At 42.9% G+C, this 27,527-nt stretch overlaps 2 protein-coding genes across 2 annotated transcripts; one reads left to right on the top strand and one right to left on the bottom strand.

Moving 5' to 3' along the window:
* Positions 1-3,919: 3,919 nt before the first annotated feature.
* dusp1 (dual specificity phosphatase 1) lies at positions 3,920-7,268 on the bottom strand. The gene is made up of 4 exons (XM_076739691.1): positions 6,595-7,268; positions 6,209-6,354; positions 5,862-6,081; positions 3,920-5,171 (listed from the first exon to the last, which is right to left on the bottom strand). The coding sequence occupies exons 1-4, from the start codon at positions 7,001-7,003 to the stop codon at positions 4,816-4,818; spliced, it is 1,131 nt and encodes a 376-aa protein (XP_076595806.1). The 5' UTR covers positions 7,004-7,268; the 3' UTR covers positions 3,920-4,815.
* Positions 7,269-10,707: 3,439 nt separating this feature from the next.
* On the top strand, positions 10,708-27,060 carry ergic1 (endoplasmic reticulum-golgi intermediate compartment 1). Its single transcript, XM_076739107.1, has 10 exons — positions 10,708-10,845; positions 16,304-16,365; positions 19,927-19,999; positions 20,496-20,590; positions 22,863-22,987; positions 23,571-23,675; positions 23,776-23,836; positions 24,088-24,188; positions 24,890-25,012; positions 25,796-27,060. The coding sequence occupies exons 1-10, from the start codon at positions 10,826-10,828 to the stop codon at positions 25,901-25,903; spliced, it is 873 nt and encodes a 290-aa protein (XP_076595222.1). The 5' UTR covers positions 10,708-10,825; the 3' UTR covers positions 25,904-27,060.
* The last annotated feature ends 467 nt before the right edge of the window (positions 27,061-27,527 follow it).

Here is a 27,527-nt window from a genome sequence, read left to right as displayed (position 1 = left end):
TCACGCAACTGCAGCTCGTCAGGCTTCTTTTGCAGAGTTTCTGGCAGAGCTTTGCGCTGGAATGTCTTGAATACAGAAGGTTTGATCGCCGCAATGACGCTGGGTTAATTCACCCTTTAAAAGTTTTTGAAGCAGGTTTTGGTTTTAGCACATTGGCCTCTTGTACAGGAAAGTTCCATGTTGACTGTGTTTACGACAATGCCCACATGAGATCTGGCATCCGTCACAACAGACTGTGCGTGTGTCTGCTCTCTGTGTCCATGTAAAGGTTGGAATGAGCCAGTACAATGCTTCAGCCACGGGACGGTAAAGAGGCCGCCCAGTCACAGTCATAATCCTCTTACAGATTTACTGCAGGTGAGTGTTCTGCCGTGACATCAATGTGTGGACCAAATCCTCTCACTCAGGACGTCGTGTGTGTTTGTGAGAATGGATGTGTGCGTGAGGGAGGCTTAATCCAGTTTCAAGGTACGATGAAGTGTGAGAGGTGTAATTACACAGCATCCTCTGGTGATCAGTGCGGCAGTCACAGTCACGCTTAAGGCCCTCTCACACAGGAAGTCAGGTTAAATTTAGTGAGTGAGTCTGTGGTTTTTGGTCTTCAGTCTCGCGTGCTGAAACATTTCTCGTCATGTGAATTCCCACGTGAATCGATGAGCGGACACAATTTTGACGTGATGCTCTGTTTTATTGGTGTAAAAAGTACTTGACATGAAAAGTCAGCTGGTGCATTCCTGAACTATGTAACTGATTATATAGCTCTACATAGCAGGGAAAAACAACTTCCCCACTTTCGATTAAAAAAAGCAACTTCCCTACACATTTGACAGATGAAAGTTTAATTGCGCATTGAATACAGAAGCTATAAACAGGGCAGAAAGTAGAGTCCATAAAAACTCCCTGCTATCAGCAATACTGTATCAATTTATCAGGTTTTTATGGCTAACATGTTAGCCAATGCTTACCTAATGATACTAACACATTCAACAGAAAGAAAACAACACCGGCATCCCACTGGAGTCTTATTTTTTGTGTAACTCTTAATTACTTCAGTTATCTCATTGACATCACTGCTGCTGCTGTGAACAGACATTGACAAAGTAAATCAAGCACAGGCGTTATTTATAACATTACAATTGTCAGCCAGTATGCACGATACCAGCACCCTGAAAGTGAAACATTTAACAGGAGTCCAGCCATGATTCATTTGAGTATTCACGCCGGTGCTTTTCCTACTGTGACACCTTGAAATAAAAAAGGCTGATCAGGTTGGAGAATCAGTGAGAGCCAAAAACATTGGTGATATAATATGGAGATAATAGTTAGGTCTTCTTCTCTGCCACGACCGGCAGCCAATGTTTAATATGCATTCACCAGCTCTGAGATCAAACTGTAAGTCTTCATTGCCAGTTTGTATCAAAAAGTGAATTAAACAAAATAAGAAATCCTGTCTTTGCAACTGAAGATACAACTTTCTGTGATACAACACACACACACTGATACAGTGCTGTGACACTGCCATGACACTTGGCATGCAATACACTATAAAAATAAATCAGTTCCTGCCGTCGGCATCTAAAGTGTAATCATCTTAACACTTCTACAGAGACGCAGGACTGGACCTTGAACAGTCCATAGAGGATGAGGAGAGGTGAGGCTGTCATAATGTTTTATAATGATGATCTCATATTCTTTTACTGTGAGACTGTTAGCAGGCTTGTAAAACCTTGCAAATCACAGAGTCATTCGATCCCACATGTGTGTCAAAGTTGTAAAGGAATTTTTTTGTGGCAGAATTCAATTAAAAGACGCTCTTCTCGTGGTTTAAAGAAGCGGGAATGTGTCACACGTCTGATGTGAAATAGTCATGAAACTTCCATCAACTCCCACATATTTGAGCCAAAGTGGATGATGTCGAAAGAGGGGGGTGGGATTGTGTGTCTTCCTGTCATGGCAGCAGGGTCTGACACGTTATATAACCATTGTTTCCTCAGGATTGTGTTAATTAAAATGACTTTGAAGTTGAGTCAGAGCTCAGTTGCTAAATGGAGCAGCCAATTGGCAACACTGTGAAACAGGCCAATGACGTTATGATCAGTTCTGTCTCATTGATACTGACTAAAATTTGAGGATATCAGAAGAAAGACAGAAGTTAATATATCAGAAGCAAACGTAAGCAAGTTTGCATTTGATTTGTTTTTTAACACGAATGAGTCAAAAAACAGTCTTGTTTCCGGATCCATCCTCACTTTGATAGCATCTTGACATTGTCTCACACCACATTCAGACTGTCTCACACACACACTTAAAATCCCAGTGCTTCACTGTCCCTGACCTGGCAATTGACCGGGTGTTTTTTTTCCCTCCAAAGCACCCTCATCAGATCATAAAAGATGCCTAACGACTTTCACACACCCACAGACACCACAAACACACACTCCTGCCAGCCTCCCTCCTGACAACAGGGAATCTAAAGACACAAAGGCGGGTGGGCTGGTTGGCGGGGGGGGGTCGCACATATGTCACCCAAACCACAGCTTGTCTGAGGAACTGGTGAGGTAATGAATGAGCCTTTTATCACAGAGGCATCGTCACTGGTGATGTTTTCTTTCAGAGACAAACATTTGCTTTATGTCAGATAAGGAGTGGGTGTCCTTTCAAAGCATACATTTTGTCAGAATCTATGTGTTTCATGCAGTCATGTAGTCAATTTTTTGTTTTTTCTCCCCCCTAGGCCTTAGCTCCATTCAACGCAGAGTAGTTGTTTAGTGAAGGCCTTGGGGTGTCATCATCGTTACCTCTGGAGGAAGTTTTTCCACCTTTTTCTCACACCCCACCAAGGGTCATTGCCAATGTTTTGGCTAATTTGCAAGCCAAACATATTCCTTTCCCTTTCATGGCCATCCCTGTCTCCACCTCCCCATTGGTGTGTGAGGCAGGGGACACAAGGCCGGTGCTTGACTGAGCCCTGAATGCTCTTTAGTTGTCACACTTTTCCCAAACGCCTTGCAGCTGCTCCTATTGTGGCCGCAGAGGGAGGGCTCCTTGGCTGATTCTTTGAGCCTCCTGCTGTTGCCCTGGTCTTAGATGGGTTCATAGAGAGGGAGTGTGGCCAGAACAATGGCCCACGCCATGACATCATGCTTCTGATGTGGGCAAAATCCTCCTGCAGATATAGGATAGGATTCCATTGCATGGAACAAAACAGGGAAGAGATATTTCTGACGTGCCGGGGGGTTGATTTTACTTCAGCTCCGTTGAGGTGCATTGCAAATATTTTCCATCTTTTGTGCTCTTTTTAGTCTTCATAAGTGTCAAAACAGAATTTCCTCTGTGAAATACTTCAAGATATACAGAGTTTAATCTGCAGCTGTATTAAAGGAAAATGTTATATATTTGCTAGTTTTGTCCATCATTAATATTAAATGATATTTGTAGGATTCTTGGGTTGTTGGTCGGACAAAACAAGCAATCTGAATGTCAACTTAACCTTTGGGACATTGTGATGGTCATTTTTGTAAAATAGCTTGGACCAAATGATTTGTCAATTATGAAAATAAAGGTTAGTTGCATCCCAAAATGTTTGTGTTGCTGGCCATATACATTAGCACAGATTTTAACTAAAAGGATAGAATTAAATTTTGGGAGTCTATAGACTTTGTATTTTGCACTAACATTATTATAAGGTGTCACTTTACATGGAAAGATAAATTTGTTTATGTATGTCACGTTACTGCACGTTATTGTAGATAACTAAACATCAAAAGCGTGTTGTGATTTATTACAAAACTAAATCAGGGTCTAAGATTAGGATTTGCTTGAAGTCAAGGTGCATGATTGGCCACTAGCAAATAAATGTGTCTTATGTCAGATATATGCTTTTGAAAACAAAGAAGAGAAGGTCAGTCCAAAAGTTAAGTACAAAAGTCAAATGAGATTTATTAAACGGTATAAAAACAACATTTAAACAAACAAATGCAAAAATAGATATGATAAAGAAATATATTACTTTAGTTCAATAAATATGTCAGAATGCAGCTGCTGAGGACTACGTGTCCCCTATTTAGTAGTTCTGGGGTTCAGTCCGTCTCAGCGCTGCAGTACACAGTACGCAAACATGAGGTATTTAATGGTCCGTTTCCCCAATGTTTCAGGATCGTCAAGGTTTCATGATGTCTTGAAAGGCAGGTATTTGCATTTGAATCGGCAACCCATTCAACTCTCAAAGTGAACATGAAGATTTCTGCCACATCTACACTGAAAAGAAGGGGATACATTCATTGTTCGTCAAATGAAGCAGTTACTTCCACGCCATACTGGGCAATACGGTTACTGCTTTCTTTAAACATTACAGAAAGCAAAATGGACATCTGAGAGGATAAGTCAACATTCCTGAGACAACTGTTAGCCCTCTCTCTTTTGTTTGCTTAATAATGATTGTGATTATCAAAAGCAGTTACCATCCTGAAAAAAAAAAAGAAAAAACAGTCCTTTGAATAAAGATTATTCAAATACTTCTAACTTCCTCTTCCTCTACCTTCTGCAGCCATTTCCCAGGTCGTCTCGGATTAAAACTGTGGATGACTTTCACATTTAGGAGGTTAAAGATGAATACTGCCTGATGGTAGTTATCAAATGTCCCTTTGAAATGATGAGGCCAACAACAAAATTGGCCAGCAAACAGCTAGTTCCCACTCTGTCAAGTGATACCAGTATCACCATAAAATGGACTATAAATGGGGTTTTGTGCAGTGCTCTTTGCAGAGTCACGTGTGAGCTGAAGTCCTAACAATGTCTGTGCGCCCCACACCTCCCTCAGCAGCTGGGAGAGGTGGTGATGGGACTGTGGAGGAATGAGAGCTGACCAGCTGAGGCGTGTACAGGGATGGAGACTGGGAAATTGAAGACTGTGCTGCTGTTGCCGATGGCCGGACTGCCCGCCTCTGAGGAGCAGGTAGACGAGGCCAGGACCTGGGACTCAAACTGAAGGAGCTGTCCCATGAAGCTGAAGTTGGGGGAGATGATGCTGCGACGCTGTTTGACAAACTCAAAGGCCTCGTCCAGCTTCACGCGGTTGGTCCTCATGAGGTAGGCAAGGCAAATGGTGGCAGAGCGGGAGATGCCTGCTTGGCAGTGCACAAACACACGGCCTCCTTTATTCCTAACAGAGTCTGGAATGGAAAGACATGAGAAAGCACCGTTAGTGCACTGCGGAACATCTTTCAGGTGATGAAATGCACTTGCAAAGAATAGAGGCTAAAACTCATCACAGGAAGGCAAAAAAAGACACGTCTCTGCAACACTTTCAGCTTCTTTTTAAATTCAACGGTGCTCATTAAGACACAGGAACTCAGTTAATAGGGGTGCAGGGTGTGAGCTTGTGGGGGTTATTCCCAAAGGAGGCAGGCTGAATAGACAAAGAAGGGGAACAGACTCCTGCTGGGGGTATTGATCTGGGAGGAAGGCCGACAGTGAGCCAAGGAGAAAATGCCTTTTGTTCAGACAGAACAAAGAGTGGTGTGGAGGGAGCTATTCAAACCCAGCCAGCCTACCCACTACAAAACTAGTTTGGGGCCGCTGCCTTCATTAAAAGGGGGCATCCCCTTTTCCACGCCTGAGAGGTGGTGATGATGCAACCACCATTGTAGTGGAGTGGGGAGCCTGTGCCGAGCCAGCTGGTCGGTTTTGGAGGGAACTTTTTAAATTTTAAATCCTGGAGTCAAAGAGTGAAGTGAAGGAAGAGGGGGGTTGGGTGTTTGAGATGCTCGCCACCAATGGGCTCAGGAGGTAACAGCTGTGACAGCAGCTCACATTTGGCAGCTGAGGGAGTGTGAGGGGAGTATAATGGTGAATGTACTCACCGATAAACTCGATTGCCTCGTTGAACCAGGAGCTGATATCAGCTTTGTGGTTGTCCTCAACAGGGATGCTCTTGTAGAGAAAGGAGTCCTCGAAGTGGTTGGGGCAGTTGGCAGAGACATTGATAAGAGCAGTGATCCCCAGCATGTCCAGCATGTCTTTTCTTGAAGCATGGTAAGCGCTGCCAAGGTACAGGAAAGGCAAGATCTCCACAGGACCACCCTGAAGAGAAGATAATAAACAATACAACCCCATTAAGTCAACTCCAAAACAGTACACCAGGAAGTAAGAAACAAACAGAGCGTGTTGTGTACTTGATCTGATGACACAAAAAAACAATGCAACAAACCTGGTCATATAGAGGAGTATTGCATGGACTACAGCTTGGGTCTGCGCTCTCAGGATGGCTGGAGCTCAGGGGCAAACTAAGACCTTGTGGGGGGGAGGGTTTGGTACACATCTCTGGATACTCTGTGGAGAATGTGTCAAAACCGCCTGAAAAAGGAAGAAAAAGACATCTAGGTCAGATTACAGGACAGCACAGAGACACATCCACGTTTAAAGACAAGTCTCAAAAAGGTGACAACTGCTCAGGGGGCTATTTTGGAACATTGTTTACTCCGACAACAGCTGGTATGGTGACAGCTGTAATCCACATTTGTTGTCCCGTTGATAGGATACAGTGAAACAATTGTGTGCAGCTCTTTTAAACAGTAAAGCCCACTGGATTCTTACCTTTGAGAATAAAAACACTGACCCCACAGGGGTCGCGACACAGGGCCGTCACGGCAAGCATCAGTGTCCCGTCTTTCTTCGCTTGGCTTAAGTCAAAACTGCGGTCGTCCAGCAGCACCACGGATTGGTACTCCCCGGACAGGAGCCGGTTCCTGGTGTCTTCGTTAGGGACGATGTGCTCAAGTCCGAGACCCCCCCTGGCTCTCCTGCGCACTATGGTGCTGAAGCGCACGTTGGTGGAGCCCGATATGTGGGACGAGTTGAAGGACAGGAAGGAGCGGCAGTCCAGCACCAGGCAGCCCGGGACGTCGTCCTCCAACAAGCCACGGACAGACGCAGAGTCGATGGTGGGAACCTCCATTATGACCATAGTAGGACGGCGGGATAGAAATATTAAATCCAAATACATAAAGCTTGTACGGAAGGAAAACGGAAGTTTAGCTTGTTGTGGAAAAAAGCTTTCTCCCAAAGTTACAAAGTAGGCTAATCTGTAAAGCGACGAGTCCTTTGTTCCGGGTTAGCGGAAAAAAAAAAAAAAATTCAGGCACACAAACAAGAAAAAAAAAGTTTTAAAACTACCAAAGTTGGTCTTTTCCGCTTCTTGAGTTTATCCGGTGTTTGTGGTTCTTCTTAAAAAGTTTTATATATTCAAGTTTACAGTGAGTAGCTTCTGCCTCTGAGCGGTTTGAAAAGCGCTTATATACGGCTCGTGCTTGTGAATGAGAGGCCACTGACGTCAGGCGACGGCCCCTCTTGGCTTCCTGCCAACGCTGTAGACGTCATCGCCCCCCCTAACGCCACCCCCCCGTTGCTGACGGCCAGTGCGCGAACGCATGCGGTACATTTCTGTACAGGCGTACAGCACGTACGCGGGCACGCGGTGAAAAGCGAGCTTTCACTTTGACACCACTCGACTTTATCCGCGTATCTTTCAACAAGCCAACTTGTACAACTAATCATATATTTAAGTGACGACGTAAAATATCTGCTATGTCAGCAGATGAGGAATTTTCCAAATTTTCCATGATGTTAGTGTTTAATTAGATTTCTGTTTTGCCTCTTCACCTGAGAGTTGCCAAATAACAAGATAATAAGTAAATATCTGCCACAGGGGCCATAAAAGTTTATTCTTTGTTTTTATTAGTCAGAGGTACATAGTGTTCAATGCCCCGAGAGCAAAGGCTAACCATAAAAGTTAATCACTGTATAGAAATCTGAAGTCCAGTAAATTTCCACATGCTGAGAAACAAAACACTGGTCTACCAGGAAGACAACAGCAGATGGAGATCTCTCGACCTGTCAGTTTTGTTTCATGTGTGACCTAATTGAAACAGATGGATGAGGTGTCCCCCCCCCCAGAAAAAAAAAAGAAAAACTAGATTATATTTGTTGATTACAAGCACTCTGGGAAACCCTTTTTATTTGTCGGTCAGGTTTGCTGACTCAGAGTGGACAAAGCTGCTGTCTCATTGTCATAATAAGGAAGCAGGAGGGTCACTATTGACGAATGACAGGTATCTACGCTGACAAGAGTATGTGGTGAAACTGCAGCAAAGACGTGCCGGGGCTGTTTTGTTGTGAAACAAGTGTTTACTAAGCAGACCTAGAAACAGGTAGTGTTGGGACATTGCCTTCCATTCAAAATCCTCGTTGAGTTTCAGTTCAGCAGACCCTCACTAGTCACATTATAAATAGATTATGTTATCCTGTTGGCCTAAACATTACATTTTATTTGCAAGAAAGTCTTTCTAACTAAAATATCATGCTGTTGAACACTTCAAAAGATCAGGCTGACATACACAATATAGGCCATGATATCATTCTCACTTTACTGTAACCTGTAACAAGGGAGGACTGTCATCTGGGTGAATCCACATCCATTCTCTTTTGACCCTCTGTTTTATCTCAAGCAAAGGGAAAATAGTTGCGTTATGTGAGAAAGGAAGAAGGGGAGGGGAGGGGAAGTGTAAATGACAGAAACTTAACCAATCACAACAGAGTGCAAAAGCTCTAACCTCACACTCCTGTGAGATGAGTCAACTGTGAGGCACATGCCACAAAGCAGGAATTTTACACACTATACAAGGGAGGAGGGTCAAACGGGCTCTGAAAACAGTCTGTACCCAAACATTTTGTCCTCACTGTTAAGGCCTCTTCCATCATAATGGAAGTGATTGCTAATGTGCTGGAGGTTAGCAGAGACACCTGACAAAGGGGTGAACAGTTCACGTACATGAGGCAATTGTGTATTTCCACAAGAAAATGTTCACCCTTTTTCATTTATTCACAGCAACTGTTTCCTGTGATGCTGGTGCTTTCCAAAATCTTCTACAAACATATTATATAAAGTTCAACAGGCTAATCCCATGTATAATATTTTCTCTGTTGCTGTTTGGTCATGAATACCAAGTGTGAAACCAAAATCTCCATTTCAGTCACTAAAATGTGTCTGAAAATAAAGCCTGAGTTGTTGCTCTTTTTTGAATTCCCATAATTATGGCCTGCAACCAACTGGAGCTCTCACCCAGAAGGGGAAGTGAAACAGAGGATGACTGAGAGGCATTTCCTGCGGTCCAGCCTCACTGTGACTTGCTGTCATCCTTGCCTGTTTACTGTCATTGTCACTACGGGCAACAGCTGAACCATCACTGGGAAAACACAGGGCCTATCCTGACTTCAAGTGTCTGGACAGCAGACATGCTACTTGAGCCAAAAATATTTCATTTCATGTATATGAAGAAAAAAAAACAACACTTGTGTTGCTATGGGAAAAACCATAGCTAATGGAATCTGTGGATTTTCTTCAAGCATGATGTACAGCTCTCTGTTTCTGGGTGGTGATGGTAATTTGGTCCAAAATACCTAGACACTATGTGAACATTCAGTATTGCTGGACGAAAAAAAATCCTTTTTATGTATGAATGTTGAACTGGATGAAAATGAACTCACCCACCAATTAACCATTCTGATTTTATATGCAACTGTACAAGTAGCACAAGTTATTTCCTGGTTACCTGTGAACAGTGTAATGTAACGTAACAAAGTAATCTGTGTTAATGAATTTTTTGCAGACTTTTCTAACAATAATCTAAACTTCATGTCATTTAAGCAGCTTAGTTGATGCATTTGGGCCAACAGCAGCATTAGATGTGACCACAGGAAGTTTAACAAAAAAATAAAATAAAATAAAAATCTTAAAGGTAACACTTGTTAACACTTTATAAATTGCTTATAACACACCATATTGCAAATGTAAGCATATAAGGACATACTCAAGTCTTTATTAATGTAGCCTATATCAACAATATCTGATATGATCACATCTGAAATTGCCCCAGTATGAGCTTGAAACTACATTATAGTGTATCTTATTAATTGTTTTATACTGCTGCGCACCTATGAGCACTCAAAGAAAAGCTTAAAGAGAAAGACATTATTAATCAGTTTATGGTTTGGTTGCCATGAGCTATAGACTGCTGTAGACAGGTATTTCATTTATATATATTTCTAGAATGCTTCTTCACTTCTGGCCAGGGACACCAGATGGATTATGCACATGGTTATCTAGATAAATAAATAAATAATGTTCTTGATTGAATGGCTGCCTTATACTGCATTACAGACTACCATTGTAGTCTATAATGTATTTGTGCATGTGCTGTGCAGGGCAGAGGGGAAGTAACTAGCTACATCTGGTACAAAGAGTAATTTTTCTTTTCATGACGTTCATGTTTTATATACACGGTCCCTGTCAAATTAATGTAATAAAATTGAAAAAAACAAAACAAAACATAGTGTCGCTCAGGATTGTCCAACAATAATCCTAACTAACTCTTTATTTGTAGAAAGAAGTATTTTTGTGTAAATTAAGTTATTAAATAAATAAAACACTAGATAAGTTATTTTTAGTCAGTAAAACAATATAAAATTACATGAAAATCAAAAATATTCCTTCGCCTCGTTTTATTCCACATTTTAGACAATTACGAGCGATAAGATTCATGTGTCTTCATCTCTTACTGAAGTTAACACAAAACGATGCAACGCTCTCGGCGGAAGAAGAATCGGAGCGGACAGGAAGTAGCTCTCAGCCAATCGGCTTTTGCAAAGCGTCCTAAGCTGACGTCAGCCCGGTACCGATGAACAACCGGTAGCGCCGTGGAGAGCTGTATGGTTGCCCGTTGTTTGTAGTTTTACCGCTAATTCCCGCGTGAAACGTGCAAACATCACCATGCCTTTCGATGTCAGGAGGTGAGTACGGGGCTTCCCTTTCACTTTGGGTCGGCGGCGGGGAGCTTACAGTCCGTGAGCTCTGGATGAATTAACGGTTGGCACAGCATCGCCCGCTAATGAGCGAGTCAAAATTGTACCAGCAGCGGGGCTTCTCGGCATGAATGGGTCAGTTGTTGTGGAGGGTGTACAGTGTTTTTTCAGGAGTCGGTGGAATGATGCTCAGGTGAGCTCGCCGGAGTTTTTGTCAGGGTTCCCGCCTGCGCATGTGCAGATTTCCACGTCCCTCATACACACACTACTACGTGATGCTCAGGGAACGGTGACACTTTACAGTCAGCACAGTTTTGTCACAGCTGTGTTATTACTAAACAAACGTGACAGCCTGGTTCAAATCAACAAGTCAATCAAAGGTTTATAGTTCTCCCAGTGTACCAATGGGTCAAAACTGTCAGAATCAATAGCTACCAATACACAGGTACACAGGTATCCATTACCTGCTTTTCAAGCAGGTAATGAATACCTGCCTACAGGCACTGCAGACACATTCAGCTAATCTATTTTTTGATACTTGAGCACCAGGCACAGAGCCCATAGTCACAGCTCCAGGGCTGTTGAAACTGTCAATAGAGCACACCCTAATCAAAGTAAAGGCCAGGATGTGTGCAGGAACTGACAGGTATACTGTCAAACTCTTAAGGCTACAACCACACACTTAATCCTTACGTTTCAGAGGAAAGTACTGACGTCGTCTAAATAAAAAATGCCTAAGGTAGCGGAGCTGCAACTGATGTTTGTTGTCATGATCTGTTCATCGGCAGGTTTCTTCATTGAACCGTTCAGTCTCTTTGTTAACAGGACGTATTTCAATGTCTTGTTGACTTTAAGCAAGACTCAAAGTTACTCAGTAAACAATGATACCACAAAGAAAGTACAGCAAACTCTCTCATTTGACAGGCTCACACAAGAGAATATTTGGTATATTTTCACCAGTTTTGCTTGAAAAATCACTACAATGATGACTCAGTTAGCAAAATAACTGCTGATTAGTTTTCTGTCAAATGAGTGATTGATGAATTGACTGATTTCTCTCTCTATCAGGTCAATTTTCATTCTTAATAACATAATGATTAATTTATCTCTTGTTCCAAATTTTCCATTGTGAGGATTTGCTGTTTTTAATTGCAAACTAATATTCTTTTCGTTTTGGACTGCTATTGGTAGATGTAGTGAAATGATCATCAGTTGCAGCTCTGGAGAACACACACACGAGCTGTCTGTCAAACTCATCACTGTCATCGGTCCTACAGACCACAGCTCTGTTGTAATGAGAGAATGAATTTACCGACATACAGGATCTGTTGTAACCCTCGTTTGAGGGCTGTGTGAGAGCAGGTGTGTCTTGGGGTTACAAAGTGGTCACATCCTGTTCAGATGCTTCATCAGTGCCCTGAAACCCACATTTCAACAGCTGGAAATAGCTCAGTTGACCAACTAACTAGTTGTTTCGTGGTTCCACCGACTCAGAAAAACTAGGGGGGTTAGTCAGCAGTGTGAGAGTGTGAAACAACGTAGATGACCGTAGATTACACCATATGGTTGTGTAGCATGTATTCCCAGAACGTTGTGTTGTACTGATACCACATCAGAAACAAGTCTGTTTTAGTGATTGTAATCAAAACCAACATCTCTCATTACTTCCTATCTGTGGCTCTCAGCTCAACGCGTATTGGTTCCTACTGAAGACATAAATCTTTAAAAAAAAAATGGCTGACAGATGTATAGTTTCATAGTTAAAGGAGGCTCAGTATTAATACACATTTGGTGTTCTACAGCAGCAGGACCGTGTACATACATTGGATACTTGCTGCAGTACTTGTTATTTGGATCAGTTAATTGTTGGTTTTGGACTTTTCATGACATAAGACATAAGAAAAACGTCAAATATCATCAGCCTCATCCTTTCTAATGAAGCCATACCACTACCCTGCTGGGCTGTACTCTCTCCATGTGCGTGGGCTTAATCCCATGCTGGTTTTCTGCCCTCAGTGTTATTTCCTTGTACCATCAAAAGATAAGAGTTTAATGTTTTTTTCATGATGTATTTTTTCTTGATACGTGACCTAAAAGGTAGCAACACTCACGAGTTATAACAGAACGTGTTGGCTTCCTGTGTTGCTTTCAAATGGTGTTTTGACAGTAATTTAGTTCCCGTGCAGACTGAGATCAGCCTCTAAGAATAAGGATAACCTCATTCAGAATGACTGAACAGCAGCTCTTCTGAATGAATGGATGAGTGTATCACAGAAAGGCTTTCATCCACATGTTTAATTGACCTCAGATTTTGTCATTTATTGACACACTTAGGCTTGGTTTAGGCTGACCTGATGATGTAGTGTGTTTGCTCCTGTGATGATTACTTCATGGTGACTTCAACATCCGCAGTGTCAGTAAATGTCATAATCTCTTAACCTTGACAGGGATGGTTGACTGTTTGCAGTTTCATGCTGAACAGAAACCTACATTAATATGTTTGTAGAATGTTCTAGCAGCTTGTGATGTGAGATGATCCTATGTGAAAATTTGGATTTGCTCAGCAATACAAGAAAGGGACGAAGTACTGACTCACTATGACTCATATGGGAGATGTGGTTTATTTAGTGAGGCCCTTCCTTGAAATGCAGCCCCGTGGTGTCAACAGAGCGATGCTGGTACACCGTGTCCTCTCTAATCACAAAACATCTGAGTCCCTTCACAGAAGACTGAGCAGAGGGAAGTGATGGAGGGGGAATGGGCTGACTGTAATTCAGGAAATTGCAGACATCGGCGATAGACCGAGAGGTGAACTCTCAAGAGTTAACGTTAATATTCATGAATACAAAGTGCTCAGAGCGGAGGAAGTGAAGTGAAACTGAGTTCTCATCCAGCCTGAAAATAACTACACCGCAGTGTATTGAAGGTGTAGCAGAAAAAATGACCAACTCAACTTTAATGTGTCTATTATCTACGTGTAATTAAACAGGAGTATTTGGATGTAAGCCTTTTTGCTTAAAAATATATTTTCAACTAGTGCAGTATAAATTATGCTTTAGTGTACTTGAAGAAAAATAATCATAGTATTTTATTCAGTATGGTCAAAAATTCAGGGAAATTTAGGTGGTCGAGGTGCAAAAAGTACACAAGCAGTCATAAAACATATATTAATACAAATATGCAGTATGCTGAAGTGCACTATGTTAAGTATTTGTAAACTAAACTGAAGTACTACATACTATATACTGTAGTTAAAATGTTACTTCACTATTTTACAATTTGTATACCTGTAACTTTCAGTGACAGCTGTGCTGGTCTGCCCGACTTCAAACTTCAACACAGCGTTGTTGAGATACTGGTACGTTTCCAGTCTGCAAGCTGGATCAGAAGATCACCTGCCCTTTAATGTAACACAGTACTGCAGCTCAGTCAGTCTGTGTTCTATCAAATCAGAATAATCAGTCTAACCGTGTGGGATTTGAATACTTAAATAGATATTGCATCAGTATGAAGACACTCATTTTGTCCACCCTCAACATCAGACCTTGTGTCTTATGTCCACATATATGTTCAGACTGTCTACTGTACGTCCATCTGAGACTATTTACTGTTCATGTGTGGCATCAGATTCCCTCTCACATGAGATTTTGTTTCCTCGCTCTTATTCGAATTGAGCAGTGGGAAGCCCTGACAGCTAAAAATACATTTTTGTTAATCCTACACCAAGAACTGCAGCTATTTATATCCTGGTCTCGCATATAGACTTTGTACTGTATCTTAAAGAGTATACTTCAGGACAGTATGTAATAAGGAATATGATATGATTTTAAATGTACAAATCAGTGTGTTAAGATGGCTTGTTTTGAGTGATATAAGCAAGATCTATTTATGTGCTATGAAAGCAACAACCACACATGTTAAAAATCTGTAGACCTTCCTGCAGTATGTCATAGAGTCACCAATGGGTAAACACGTTGCATCTCCCAAACATGGCAGCTTTTCAAGATCTAAAGTTCAGTTTGACCACAGACATGGTTTGGAGTTGACACAGAAGGAGTTGCCCTTGGTTCCCTAACAACATGGATCGTGTATTTCCTCCACAGGGATCCTTCAGCCGCAGTCAGAAACCAGACTTTCAGGGTTTTCAGTATGTATATAGCTGTGCTCCACCTGTCTGGTGGTCTCAGGAGCTCAGTGCGGCTGGGTGGAGAGGATGTGAGGAAAGAGATTCTCCCTCTGCACACTAAGGATTAACATTCAGGAAGTGTGTTACTCTAGAAGTTGTCCTGATCCTGATACTCCACCCTGAGCTCCCTGCCCAGCCCCTCTCTGTGCTGTCTGCCCTATATATCCTGCCAGGCCAGCTATTAACACACAGTGATCTTATACTAATGGGACATGGGTGCAGGAAGTTAGAGATGGACGCGAATTAGAGCGAGAAAGAGACGGAGGGAAGCCGGCTGAGGTGTTTATGATCCAGGGCTGAAAACAAAGGAGTGAAAGCAGGAGCAAAACAAGAGAAGCAGCAGGGTCGGGGCCGGACAGGAAGCCCTCCCTCCCACTTCCTCCCCCCGCCCAGCATTGCATCAGCTGTGATTATTTCACTGGCAGCTCTCGGTGGAAGAAAATATGAACAGATGTGAGCGCTTTTGGAAGGAGAGCGAGTGTGAGAGGGGAGATGTGAAGAGCTCGTGGGTGGGGTTTGCGCAGGCTGCGATGGAGTTTGGGGTCGAAAATGTTTCACTGCCCAAAAAGGAAATGCCTAAGAACTTATGAGCCTAAATAGTTTTGGTGTTGAGCAGAAGTACCCCCCCCCCCTCCCCCCCAGCTCCCCAAATAGGCAACAGCAGTGTTTCACAAGAGGAGGGTTGATTTAATCAGGTGGTGATGCTCCTCCTCAGCTTTTTATTCACCGATTTACGCACAAACTCTTCAGAAAATCTTCACATGAAGATTTAGATGAGAATAAACCGTATAATTTGGAGCTGTGTTTATATCCCAGCATGCTTCTTTTCATTGTGTGTGTGTGTGTGTGTGTGTGTGTGTGTGTGTGTGTGTGTGTGTGTGTGTGTGTGTTTGTGTGCTCATGCTGGCTTTGTGTTTTTTTGTGTCTGTGTTGTGTCAGAGACCTTTGTTGGGGTCAGGTCAGAATTACAGAGCACACATTGAAAGGAAGAGGTGTAACCCTGTAAAAAGTGTGTGTGTGTGTGTGTGTGTGTGTGTGTGTGTGTGTGTGTGTGTGTGTGTGTGGCTTTCTGTCTGGACCTGTTGTGTGTAATGGCAGTGGTCCAGAGCTAACATTCCACCGCTCTTCTGTAATATCGCACAGCCTTCTGGGTACAGAATGTGCTTCTTTTCTCTGCACGTAGTGTTTACATTTTCTCTTTTTTTTCTCACTCCACTTTCCCTGTTTTTTTTTTTTTTTGTTTCCTTTTCTTCTCCTCAGATTCGATATCTACAGGAAAGTGCCAAAAGATCTCACCCAGCCCACATACACAGGAGCTTTCAGTGAGTAGTCCTTCACACACACACAGCAGGCCACAGCTATTAGCTTCTATTTTCGGCTGGTTTTTATTTGGATATTTTGTTCAGTTGAGTTTTAGTTGCCCAGTTTTCTGCATATTTATGTGGCATCCCTGCATGTTTACCATTAGATAAAATTAAGTTTGGTGCAAATATGGTGCAATAAACTTCTATCTCCCATTCAGTGACAAACTTAAAATACACTTTCTCAAGGTTTTGTAGCTGAAAGTTAGCTGAAAAGATTGATACCATGTCTGCCAGTAGACGGTTAGCTTAGCTTAGCATGAGTACTGAAAACAGGGGGAAACAACTAGCCTGGTTTTGTCCTCTATAACTCACTAGTTAACATAAAAGCAAAGAGCAGGAATGAAAAGTGCATGTTTTATTTCCATTTTTACACTTTGTTTTTTATGTGGATAAAACAAACAAGAGGTAATGTGTTAATTAGCGAACTTTAGAGTCAAGCTAGCTGTTTCGTTCGTTGCGCTAAGATCCGCTAGCTGGCTGTCAGCTCAACCTTCATATTAAAACCACAAGTAGACATTTTGAATTAAACAAACAATATATGATGTGTTAATTAGTGATCTTTAAAAGAAGCTGGTAAGCATATTTTAGTATATTTGGACACACTAGGCTAACTGTTTCCAGTCTTTATGCTCAGCTAAGCTAATCGCCTGCTAACTGTTAGCATACGGTCATGACAGTGCTGCCATTCTTTTCATCTTACCCTAAAAAATTGAGTGTGCAACTTAGACCAAAAACCATTGAAATGTGTCTGTTAATCCTATTCATAATGAACTTTTCAGCAGTTTCACAAACTCATTTAGCTGTAAAGGGTCATGCAGTCTCTATTTTCTGCTCTTGAACAGCAATAACCACTAACTCTGTGATCCCAGCAGCACTTACGGGGTAGTCTTTAGCATATGGAGGTTTACATGCAGACGTTTCTTTAGAAGGTAAATGGAAAGTGGTACCAGGCTGGTCTTAGGGAGGTATCGAGGAACAGAAGGAGGATTTGACAGCTGTGTTTCAAGTACCTGTCTGTCCCAGCGCAGAGGTACGCCTGATGGAGTCATTCAGCATGGGGCGGTACCTGTTTTAGCACAACTAGTATGATAAGAATGCTAATGATCATGGTCTTTCATAGCCACAGGCACCTGACAAGTCATTCAAATGTTTTTCCTGTCAGGTCATGCGTTTTTCCCTCTTGTCATCAATAAGTCATTGTGTAATCAGGGGTTGTATTGATTATTCACCGCTTCATGGACCTGAAAGACCTGATGACACATTTTTGGCTCCTCAGTCATTTTCTAGTGTTGGTTGTTGTTCATTGGTCAGCTGATGACACAGGATGCAGGGTAGAGCAATCCAAACGGATGACAGAGTGGGTAGGCGGTGCTGCCACTGAATACTGAGCACCACCTTCCTGGCTGACAGGGAAGAGAATGAATTTGCTAAAGATATACGCACGCTTTCCACCCATGAGGAAGTGGATGGAAGCTCTTCCTGTACACAATCAACACCCTTCCTGTCTCCATCCACTGTCTAGGGGTGAGGTCGTTGGGTGGTTTTGGATATTAGACGACTGTTATTGCTTCACCCACGGCAGGTCAACTCACAGTTTGGCTTGTGTGGTTCAGAGGTTCAGAAACAGACCCCCCCCCCCTTCACAAAAGGCCAAGTATTTGACCCTGCCTGCTTTTGTTATTCTGTTTTAGGACCACATTCCTTTGAGTTCCTTTTTAATGGTATTTACTGTGAGGGTTCCCTCTGTTTTAGCTCCAGAACCGTTCTACCTTTGGTCATAACATATCAGTCTGCTGTTTGACTGACTTTCTGCAGTAGTATTTGTTTGTCCTGGCTGTGCTGATAGCAGATTCTCATTTGTCTGTGCCGTACGTGGAAAATGAGGCTGAGGCAGTACGAGAATAAACAGCACATCTGATTACGAGGGCCAGTTTCGGATGTCACCGACTGATTCATGGTGTTATTGTATCTGATTCTTTGTGTCACAGCTGTGAGAAAAAAGCTTCTCTGTTAGAATGAAGCAACTTATGAGCCCATTTCATCCCTTGTGTGGGCATGGGAAGGATGAGCTGGAGTTTGAATAAAAAACCACTCATGTGGAGTCTTTGTAAATCACTGGGCTCGTCAGTATTTCCATTGCGGAGCTGCTGAAGTTTAGATCAGTGTCAGCCCATTACTCTGATCTTTAATAATCCCTTTCCAGTATTGTGCCCTTTGAAGCCTGGAGAGAATTACCGTACGAGTCTGATGAACCTGAATTGGTGACCTGTGTGTCATAGCGACACTCCCCATTGTTTGTTGGTTAAACATTACCTTATGTAAAACCTCCACCAACCGCAGCTTTGGCTGTGATGCCCTGCCAACCACAAGGTCATGTGACTGTGTGATCCTAGGAGACAGTTGCCACGTAAACACGCCTCACCTGCTGAGTGAGAGCTTTCTGACTGAGGCTGTCGCCATACCAGATAGACCACAGTTGCGCAGACACAGATCAGTTCCTTCCATATTTATCTGAGTAAATACCTGACAGCGTTTCGTATGACCCGTCGGCTGATTGGTTTGACACATGAAATGAAACAGACAAGCCTGGATGCTTCTTCTGATTTGAGCTTTTAGCTGAGTCCTTAAAGCTTCTTTATACAACCCTGATTCCAAAGAAATTGAGACACTGAAAAAATAAATCCATGCTAATCATTTTTAACATATACTCAATTGAAAAGGGTACAAAGACAATATATTTAATATATATATTTAATTTTTACCTCATGAACTTTTTGATTTTTGTAAATGTAAGCTTTTTCTGAATTTTCTGCCAGCAACACGTTTCAAACATGTTGGGTCAGGAGCAACTAAAAACTGGGAAAGTTGTGGAATGCTCCAGTGACAGGTTCGTTGGTGACACATGATATCATCATGATTGGGTATGAAAGGGGCTTCCTGGAAAGGCTCAGTCGTCCACAAGCAAGGATGGAGCGAGGTTCACCACTTTGTGAACACATGAATGTATAAAGGATATTAACACATGAGCTCAGGAACACTGACTGTATTCTGTTTTATTTATACAGCGTCTTAACTTTGTTGAATTTGGGGTTGTAGGAGCCGTTTTTGGTCTGGGTGATTGTCAGCGGAGGAGTTTGGCTAAAGAAACCTAAAGTGAGCTGTTTGTAAGACTCACATAAAGTGAGCTCACCTCTCTCACAGCAGATATGCTGTAATGGTCGCCTGTTGTGCTGGTATTTAATGTGTAATTAGTGTAGGAGGGTGTTTAAAAACCTGCGTAATGGCAGACTTAACACCAAAAAGAGCTATTTAGGGAAATCTTTTATGGCGGCTGTGATTTCATTAATGTCAGTATCTTAGGTCAGCTCTTACTAAAGACTGGAACAGCCCGGCCCATTTGGTTTTCATCATCCCTTGAAATACTGGTGTAATTTTAGATTAATATGCCATATGTAAGATCAACAGCGGCTTAAGTTAAAGATAGGTATTTGTTCTAACTTTCTTCCTCTTTGCCCGCAGTTTCCATTCTCTGCTGTGTCTTCATACTCTTCCTGTTCCTGTCTGAGCTGACGGGATTCATAGCCACTGAAATGTAGGTATCACGGCATCGAATCTGAGGATCATCATGCTTATCATGTTATAATATCCTGTAGCTGAAACACTGTAATCTAGAGAGCGATCCTTTGTTGCCACACAAGCAGACGACCTGCCATCTGAAATATACGAGACAGGGACTTAACACAACATCATGCTCCCATTATGATGTATTCTGCTCTGTCTATGTTGTAACCAATGAATGTGGCGCTTTTCTCACAGGAAATTGTCTTTGTGCATGCGTCAGCCTCTTGGCGATGTGTAATAAGTGATGACTTGGGGGGGATGTGAAGGGAAGGAAATTACACTGACAGAGATACACAAATGCTCTTTTCCTCAGCTGTGAAAGTGGTGTGCAAAGGACATGTGGAGGGGGAGGAAATAGTTGTATATTTTCTTCTCAAATTGACTTTCTTTCCCCTCCTTTCTTTTAAAGTTTGGGTTTCAGCTTATATAACCACTTTTTTTTTTTTTATCCTTTCTGTCTGTCGCAGTGTAAATGAACTGTATGTGGATGATCCTGATAAAGACAGTGGTGGGAAGATAGAAGTGAGTTTAAACATCAGTTTGCCAAACTTACACTGTGATTGTGAGTATATACATACAATATCCAACTCTCAATTTCTTTGCATTACACTTCCTGTTTGCATGTTTTCTTTTTCGCATTGTTCGTGACCTCCTGTGTGCACTTTGTTTCCCTTTGTCATCATTTAACGCTGCGTATTGGCAAAAGATAAACGATGGCCCAGATAAAGAAGCAGGCTCCCAACTAGATAATGGTTTGTTTACCCGGCTGTGTTGTGGCGTGTGCTCATAGATAACACTAGATTTCAGCTCAGCCACCGGCCTGCATCGCTTCCGTTTGATCTCGTGCTGCCACACAGCTGTGATCCCACTTTGACATGAAGTTGCCTCTGCTGGCTCGTCTGCTGCACTTCAGCGTCAGAGAAGTGGGCAGGCCCTGCTGCAGCCTGCCAGGGCGGAGAGCAGTCACCAGCTATTTGCTCCTCATGACGCCCCTCAGAAACTATGCTCAGTGACAAACCGCGCACATGCACACACCACATTGGTGAGGTTTGGGCAGCACAGAAAAATACACATTCATTGGATTCGAGCGATATCCAAAAATGGCAAAGCTAATAAATGCCTGTGTTAAAAATGAAGCCCAGATTTGTGCGAGAGAGGCTTTGGCATGCGGACGCGCAGCTGCGGTCCATGTGTTAAGACGTGCTCACCCGTGGCATGCCTAAACAAAGGCCGTCTCCTGCCGTTTCCAATTAAAGCTCTTGATGATTGTATGTATGGTGGCTTTGTTTACGTGCAGTTTTGCGCAGAAATGCAGGCCGTCTGAAATACCAGCTCAAACACGTCGGTCTCACTGCACTGCAGCTGCTTGTAATGAGCAGAAATGTTCCTCCCAGCGAGTTAATATTGTACACCAGTTTATTTTCCAGGCCTCCAAACAGGTTGTCATCCATTACAGGTTTTACTTGGAGGGAGAAATCATTTCATCATGGAAAAGCTGGCATTAGCATCTCTTTTTACTATTTATCTGTTCTGCTGTGGAGTTAAACGGCGTCTCCCTCCGCTGACCTTTACGGGTTGCCAGGTCTTGATTTGTGACTTCATGGAACGCCGCGTGTAATAACCTTATAATAAATACGCCTGGGATCCACTTCCAGGTCTAAATGTCTTAAAAAGGAGAAACGAGCAGCTCAGACGCGCTCACAGTGGCGGGCTTCACTTATATTTGTGTGCTGTATTTTGAGATCTGGCGAGGCGGAAGGGGGGCGGGGGTCAAACTTGTCTTGAATGTCAAAGGTCAGACAGACGGCATGTGGAGGTTTTAGCGCAGATCGGGCAGACGTCCCTCTCTGCGCTGCCGGCCAGCACACAGCACAGGCAGGCCCTGAAAATAGGCCACTACCAGTGTGCCAACACACGGCGGCCGGCAGGAGGGGGGTCAGTGAAGCCTAGATGGAAAAACACAGGCTGACAGAGGGCAGGAGAGGTGGTCTGTGTGGACTTAGTGTGTTTACTCTGTGGGTCACACTCTGCAGTAATATTCAGAACTTCTCTCTTTCTTCTTCTCTGCCACTGTTGATAAAAAAAATGTGCTTGTTATTTGAATGTGAAAAACAGGACTGCAGCTAATGATTATCCTCCTAATCAGTTAATCTGTCAATCATTTCTATGATTAACCAATGAGTCGCTGGGTCTATGGAGTCCAAACAAGCTGGAAAAATGCCTGCGATAAGGCGGTGACGCCTTCAAATGGCTTGTTTTGTCAGACCGACAGTCTTAAACCAAAAGATTTCAATTTATGATGTTTGTTTTGACATTTATTCAGAGTTTTGTGGCTGTGTGAGGACTCATTGAGCAAAATAAAGGTCACAGTCTTCCTCCAGCTCTTTGATTAATCATTTATTAAGGAGGAAACTGAACCATGTCTGCTTCCTGCTTCTCTGATGGGAGGATTTGCTTCTTTTCTCTGTGTTTTATCATTGAAAATTGGATGTGTTTGTGTTTTGAGTTGTAAATTGTTGTTATTTCACTGTTTGCAATCACTAAAATTAAGCAATTAATTCAAAAATATTGATGGATTACTCGACAAGGAAAGAACTGTTAGTTGAAGTCCTAGTTTGGCATTTTTACTAAAATGATGAATCAAACCATTCCAATCGTTGCTGATTCATTTCTATTGTTGGACTGAATGATGAATCAACTGTCTCATCACTAAAAACAGAAGACGTTTGGAACTAACAGAGGAAACTGTGTAATGTTTTGGTTCACATTCTGAATTGATATAAACCCTCTATGTGTATTTACATTCTCTCCCGTGTCTCCTCGCTGTTTCTCAGTGGTGGGTCTGGACATCCAGGATGAGATGGGCCGCCACGAGGTCGGTCACATAGACAACTCGATGAAGATTCCCCTCAACCAGGGTGACGGTTGCCGCTTTGAGGGAGAGTTCACCATCAACAAAGTAAGGCCTCATCACACGGCAGAGGGGAGAAGAGGAACAACCTGCACTCACTCTGTGAATTACCTGTTTTCTGTGGCTGATCGCCTTCGGAGGAATCCAAAAGTCTGCTCTTTTTTTTCAGCCAGTAATCCCATCATGATGGATCAGATAAGGAGGCTGATATTTTGTGGGGCTATATGTTGTTTATTTGTCTTGGACTCAGAGGGCGAGGCCCTGCCTGAGACTTCCTCCTCCAGTCTGAATTGAGTTATGTCAAATGGAGGAGCGCCGGGGTCGGCTTCAGTTACTTCTGACAGTATAGTCTGAGCCCTGTGAAGCCCTGTTTGTCCTTCCATCATCTTGTGCGTCAGTCTTTCCAGTGCATTTCAAATGATTAACCCAGCAGTTGTACACTTAACACTCTTGCATGTGGGATATTTGGAAATATGCAAAACGTGTTAAAGTGGGTAGATTTGTCTTCCGGAGGCAAGGACCATTTAGCCTCCATGCAGCCGTGCGTTTGTTCAGACCTGGTCGTTAGTTGTGTTCAGGGGTTCACTGACGCAGATGTACGTTCTATGTTTGTGTACGCGTGTGTCTTCAGGTACCAGGAAACTTCCATGTGTCGACGCACAGTGCTACAGCGCAGCCACAGAGCCCTGACATGACCCACATTATTCACAAGCTGGCCTTTGGAGAAAAGCTCCAGGTCGGGTCTAAAACACACCCAGACACACAACATGAAGGCAGATAAGCTCTCCAATTATCGAGGCTGAGCTCCGACCTGTTTTCTCTCTTTTGTCACGCAGGTACAAAAAGTACAAGGAGCCTTCAATGCCTTAGGAGGAGCCGACAGGCTGTCATCTAACCGTACGTATGCACGCAGCACATGCACTCATGTCGGCCGTGATGTGACATTCATGTAAGCCTCCTTGCTGACATAGAGCGATGCGGTGAAATGAGACACCTCGTGGACGGCTATCGCGTCCAAACCGAGTGGAAACTTGATTCACACAGCTGACACTGCACTTCAAATGGAAAAGCTCCAGCCTAACAAAACTGCATCCATTTTTGGCCACTTTTGCTTTTTTTTTTTTAATTGAAATTTGTTTCTCTTGCAGCTTTGGCCTCACATGACTACATCCTGAAGATTGTTCCAACAGTGTACGAAGACCTATCAGGCAAACAGAGGTTCTCCTACCAGTACACGGTAGCCAACAAGGTGCTGCTATTATCCCTCTTTCCCATCCCTCCTGTGAGATCATCCCTCTGTGTCATATGTTGTTTTTGCGCTTGTTGTGGGAGCAGCGTGACCATCCTGACATATGGCCAGCACATGTATCGCCGTGTTGTGCACTCACCTGGAAGTGAAAGCTCACCTTTAGTGACTGGAAACGCTCCCTTGATGTCAACAAACCATAAACACACTTCTTAGAACTGTGCTGACTGACAGCTGGGTTTAGAGTAATAACAGTGCAGGTCAGCTGTGAACCACGGAGGAGGACGAGGACCCGTGTGAAACACTCCAAAGCATAAATACAGGTCCAGCTGAGGCACACATCAGTACTCTTTTTCACATTAAATCTATTAATACTATCAAATTTATACTTCAGGTGAATTAGGATGTGTCATCACGTAGCGATAGCTCACAACACAATGTAGCCTCCTCCCGCTTACATCATCAGTTTCATTCAACTAAGATTAATTTTTAATGAATCATGTTTGACTTTTGAGTGACTTAATCCCAAATCAATTCTGTCATGACTCATAGACGCCACTGCCGCCGCTAGAGATAAGACTGATTGCTTTAAATTGATTTCTAAACACGGAGGGATCGACTGTATCAGGGTTGATAAAATCGATTTATCTCGGCCCGAAACCCATTAAAGTCTGTAACGCGCTGTCTCCTCCCATCCCTCACAGGAGTACGTTGCTTACAGCCACACGGGCAGGATCATCCCGGCCATCTGGTTCCGATACGACCTCAGTCCAATCACAGTCAAGTACACAGAGAGGAGGCAGCCCCTCTACCGCTTCATCACGACGGTGAGTGAAGTCCCTCTGGGTAAATAAGTAAGTCAAAATGGACAGGCAGTAGTTGTCTCACAAAACTATGGGACTATTGCTGTTTTGGGTTTAAATTTCAGCTCTCCTCTTTCTCTTTATTGGTGTCAGATGAGGTTGTTTAAATCTTAATTTTCTAGTAAATAGTAAATTTCTGCTTTATTTACTTTCTTTCTGAGACTTAGGTGAGAGTGTTTATACCTGTGCAGTAAATACTGAAGCCAGCGGGTGGTTATTGTGGCTTAGCGTAGAGACAGAAACAGCTAGCCTGGCTCTGTCCGAAGATACCTACCAGCACCTCTAAAGCTATTTAAAGTGTTCTATTTTGTTATTTTAATCTGTACAAAAAAGCCTTTATCCTTCTTGACCTCCACTCCCCACCCGACTTGTCAGCTGAGGAATTTTGGCCGAGCCCGAAGCTCCTCGTCAGGGAAGTCTCCTGCTGACTGATGATGCAGTCAGGATGAAATTGGCTGCCTGGCTGATGAGCTACACTGTTACTTGTCTTTTGTGTTGTTTAGGTTCATCATGACTTAAAGCATGGGTAGGATATGACTGTGCTTATAGTGTGACCATGAGTCACGGCTTAAGATTGTGAGTCAAGCTGCAGCACGGCTCTTTGCAGGTTTCCAGCACATTCTGAGGTGTCCGTGTAATGAAATGTTTTTATTAAATGTGATAAAACGCAGCTGATATTGAACCGTTTCCAACCAGAGGGGGGAAATACCAAAGCTTTGAAGCTGACAGAGTGATTGTTTTCTGTAGATCTGCGCCATCGTTGGTGGGACGTTCACGGTCGCAGGAATCATCGACTCCTGTATATTCACCGCTTCAGAGGCCTGGAAGAAGATCCAGATAGGAAAAATGTCATGAGGACTGCTCCCCACCCCTCCTCGCATCTTATTTATAAGTGCGAAGTTGCTAGCCTGTTAGCTAAATCCAGTCCTCGCTCAAACCAGCTTCCTTTCGGAGATTGTATCAACGTGACCAACGAAGCGGCTCCGGCGCTCGATCTAACTACCAGGCTACACGGCTGCCTCTCACTCACTCAAGGTCCTCTCGGGCTCCGTCCGCTCTGGTGACGTGTGGACGCTGACTATCACATGTCTGCTTCCTGCGTCTTCAGTGTCAGGAGAGGAGAGGGGGTGGAGGATTTTGTTACTGTGGGGATGAAGTCTTCAGTGCTGAGTACTGTGTCATGGTTCAACCAATATGGGTATTTGAAGGCTGCACCATCTTTTTTTTTTTTTTTTAGAATGATGTATATTTGTGCTGATATTCAGATTTTTTTTTTTTTTTTTAGAAAAAATTGACACGAATCAGTCAGAAATTAGCATTTATGGCTGAGTGATTGACAGGAGAATTTCAGGCAGGTGTATCGATCAGCCAGTGCCAAAGGGAGTGATCATTTGAAGGAAGTGTTCTGGATTATAAGCCTGAATCTGAAGCGTTTTGAGATTTCACAACCACCCATAAAACTACATTTACATTTTTTCAGCCCATCCATTTGATCTGCAGTATTCAGACTGTGTGCCTTTGAGATCATCATCATTTGTTCATCCATCTGTTTCAGCGGCTGCCGCTAAAGCCAGTGTTTTCACAAGTTCTCTCGTGCATGTTACACTCGGGGCATCCGTGTTGATTCACTTTTTACAGATTCTCTTCAGTTCTTTACCTTTCACTCCATTAGTACCAAATATTTCCTCAATGCTGTAAAAGGTCTGAGCGTTTTCCATTCCATGGTCTTGGTTTTTCTAAGAGATAAATCGATTTAGGTTCATTTTTATGTACGCGGTACGTGGCTTTGTTTACTCATTGTGTTTTGTAAGGAGCTTATAGACCAAAATGTTTTTCCTCCTTAGTCGTTTTCTTTTCTTTTCTACTGTTATGTAAAAGACATCTCTGATCAAGGGATAGTCACAAGCCCTCAGAACTGGTCTTTCTACTGTCATCCATTTCCTGTCACATCTCAGTTACTCTGTAATGCCATGTGTTCCTCAAGTAAAGGCACCATAGAACTCGCTGCTGTACGCTCCGTGTCTTCACGTTTCTCTAACTTTCATTCACTAACTTTTATTTTGCGTTTAACTCCACAGAATAGGATAGATGTGGATTACAGATCTCAAAGGGACTGGCTCACTACACTGAGGTTTGACAAGGAAGGGTTTTATATTTCTGGTCTAAAAAGGTGCAAGAAGCTTGTATATTTTATAAGAAAACCTTAAGTAGTCAAGTTATGGAGTCCAGGTTGTATAGAGAAGAAATGATTTTAAAAATTTGTGAGCTTGAACCTTTTTCACTTGAAACTGAAAGTTTACCTGAGTTCATCCAGGTACCCTTATCAGCAATCATTCATAGAGACTGTGTGTCTGTGTGTGTGTGTATGTGTGTGTGTGTGTGTGTGTGTGTGTGTGTGTGTGTGTGTGTGTGAGTGAGAGAGAGAGAGAGAAGTGGACTTTGCACCCAGAACGCTGCTCATTTCCATCCACTGGCAGCC

Source organism: Chaetodon auriga, chromosome 9 (assembly GCF_051107435.1).
Source record: "Chaetodon auriga isolate fChaAug3 chromosome 9, fChaAug3.hap1, whole genome shotgun sequence".
NCBI lineage: Eukaryota > Metazoa > Chordata > Actinopteri > Chaetodontiformes > Chaetodontidae > Chaetodon > Chaetodon auriga.
Note: the sequence above shows the minus strand (reverse complement) of the source record. Positions and strands in the feature narration are given on the sequence as shown.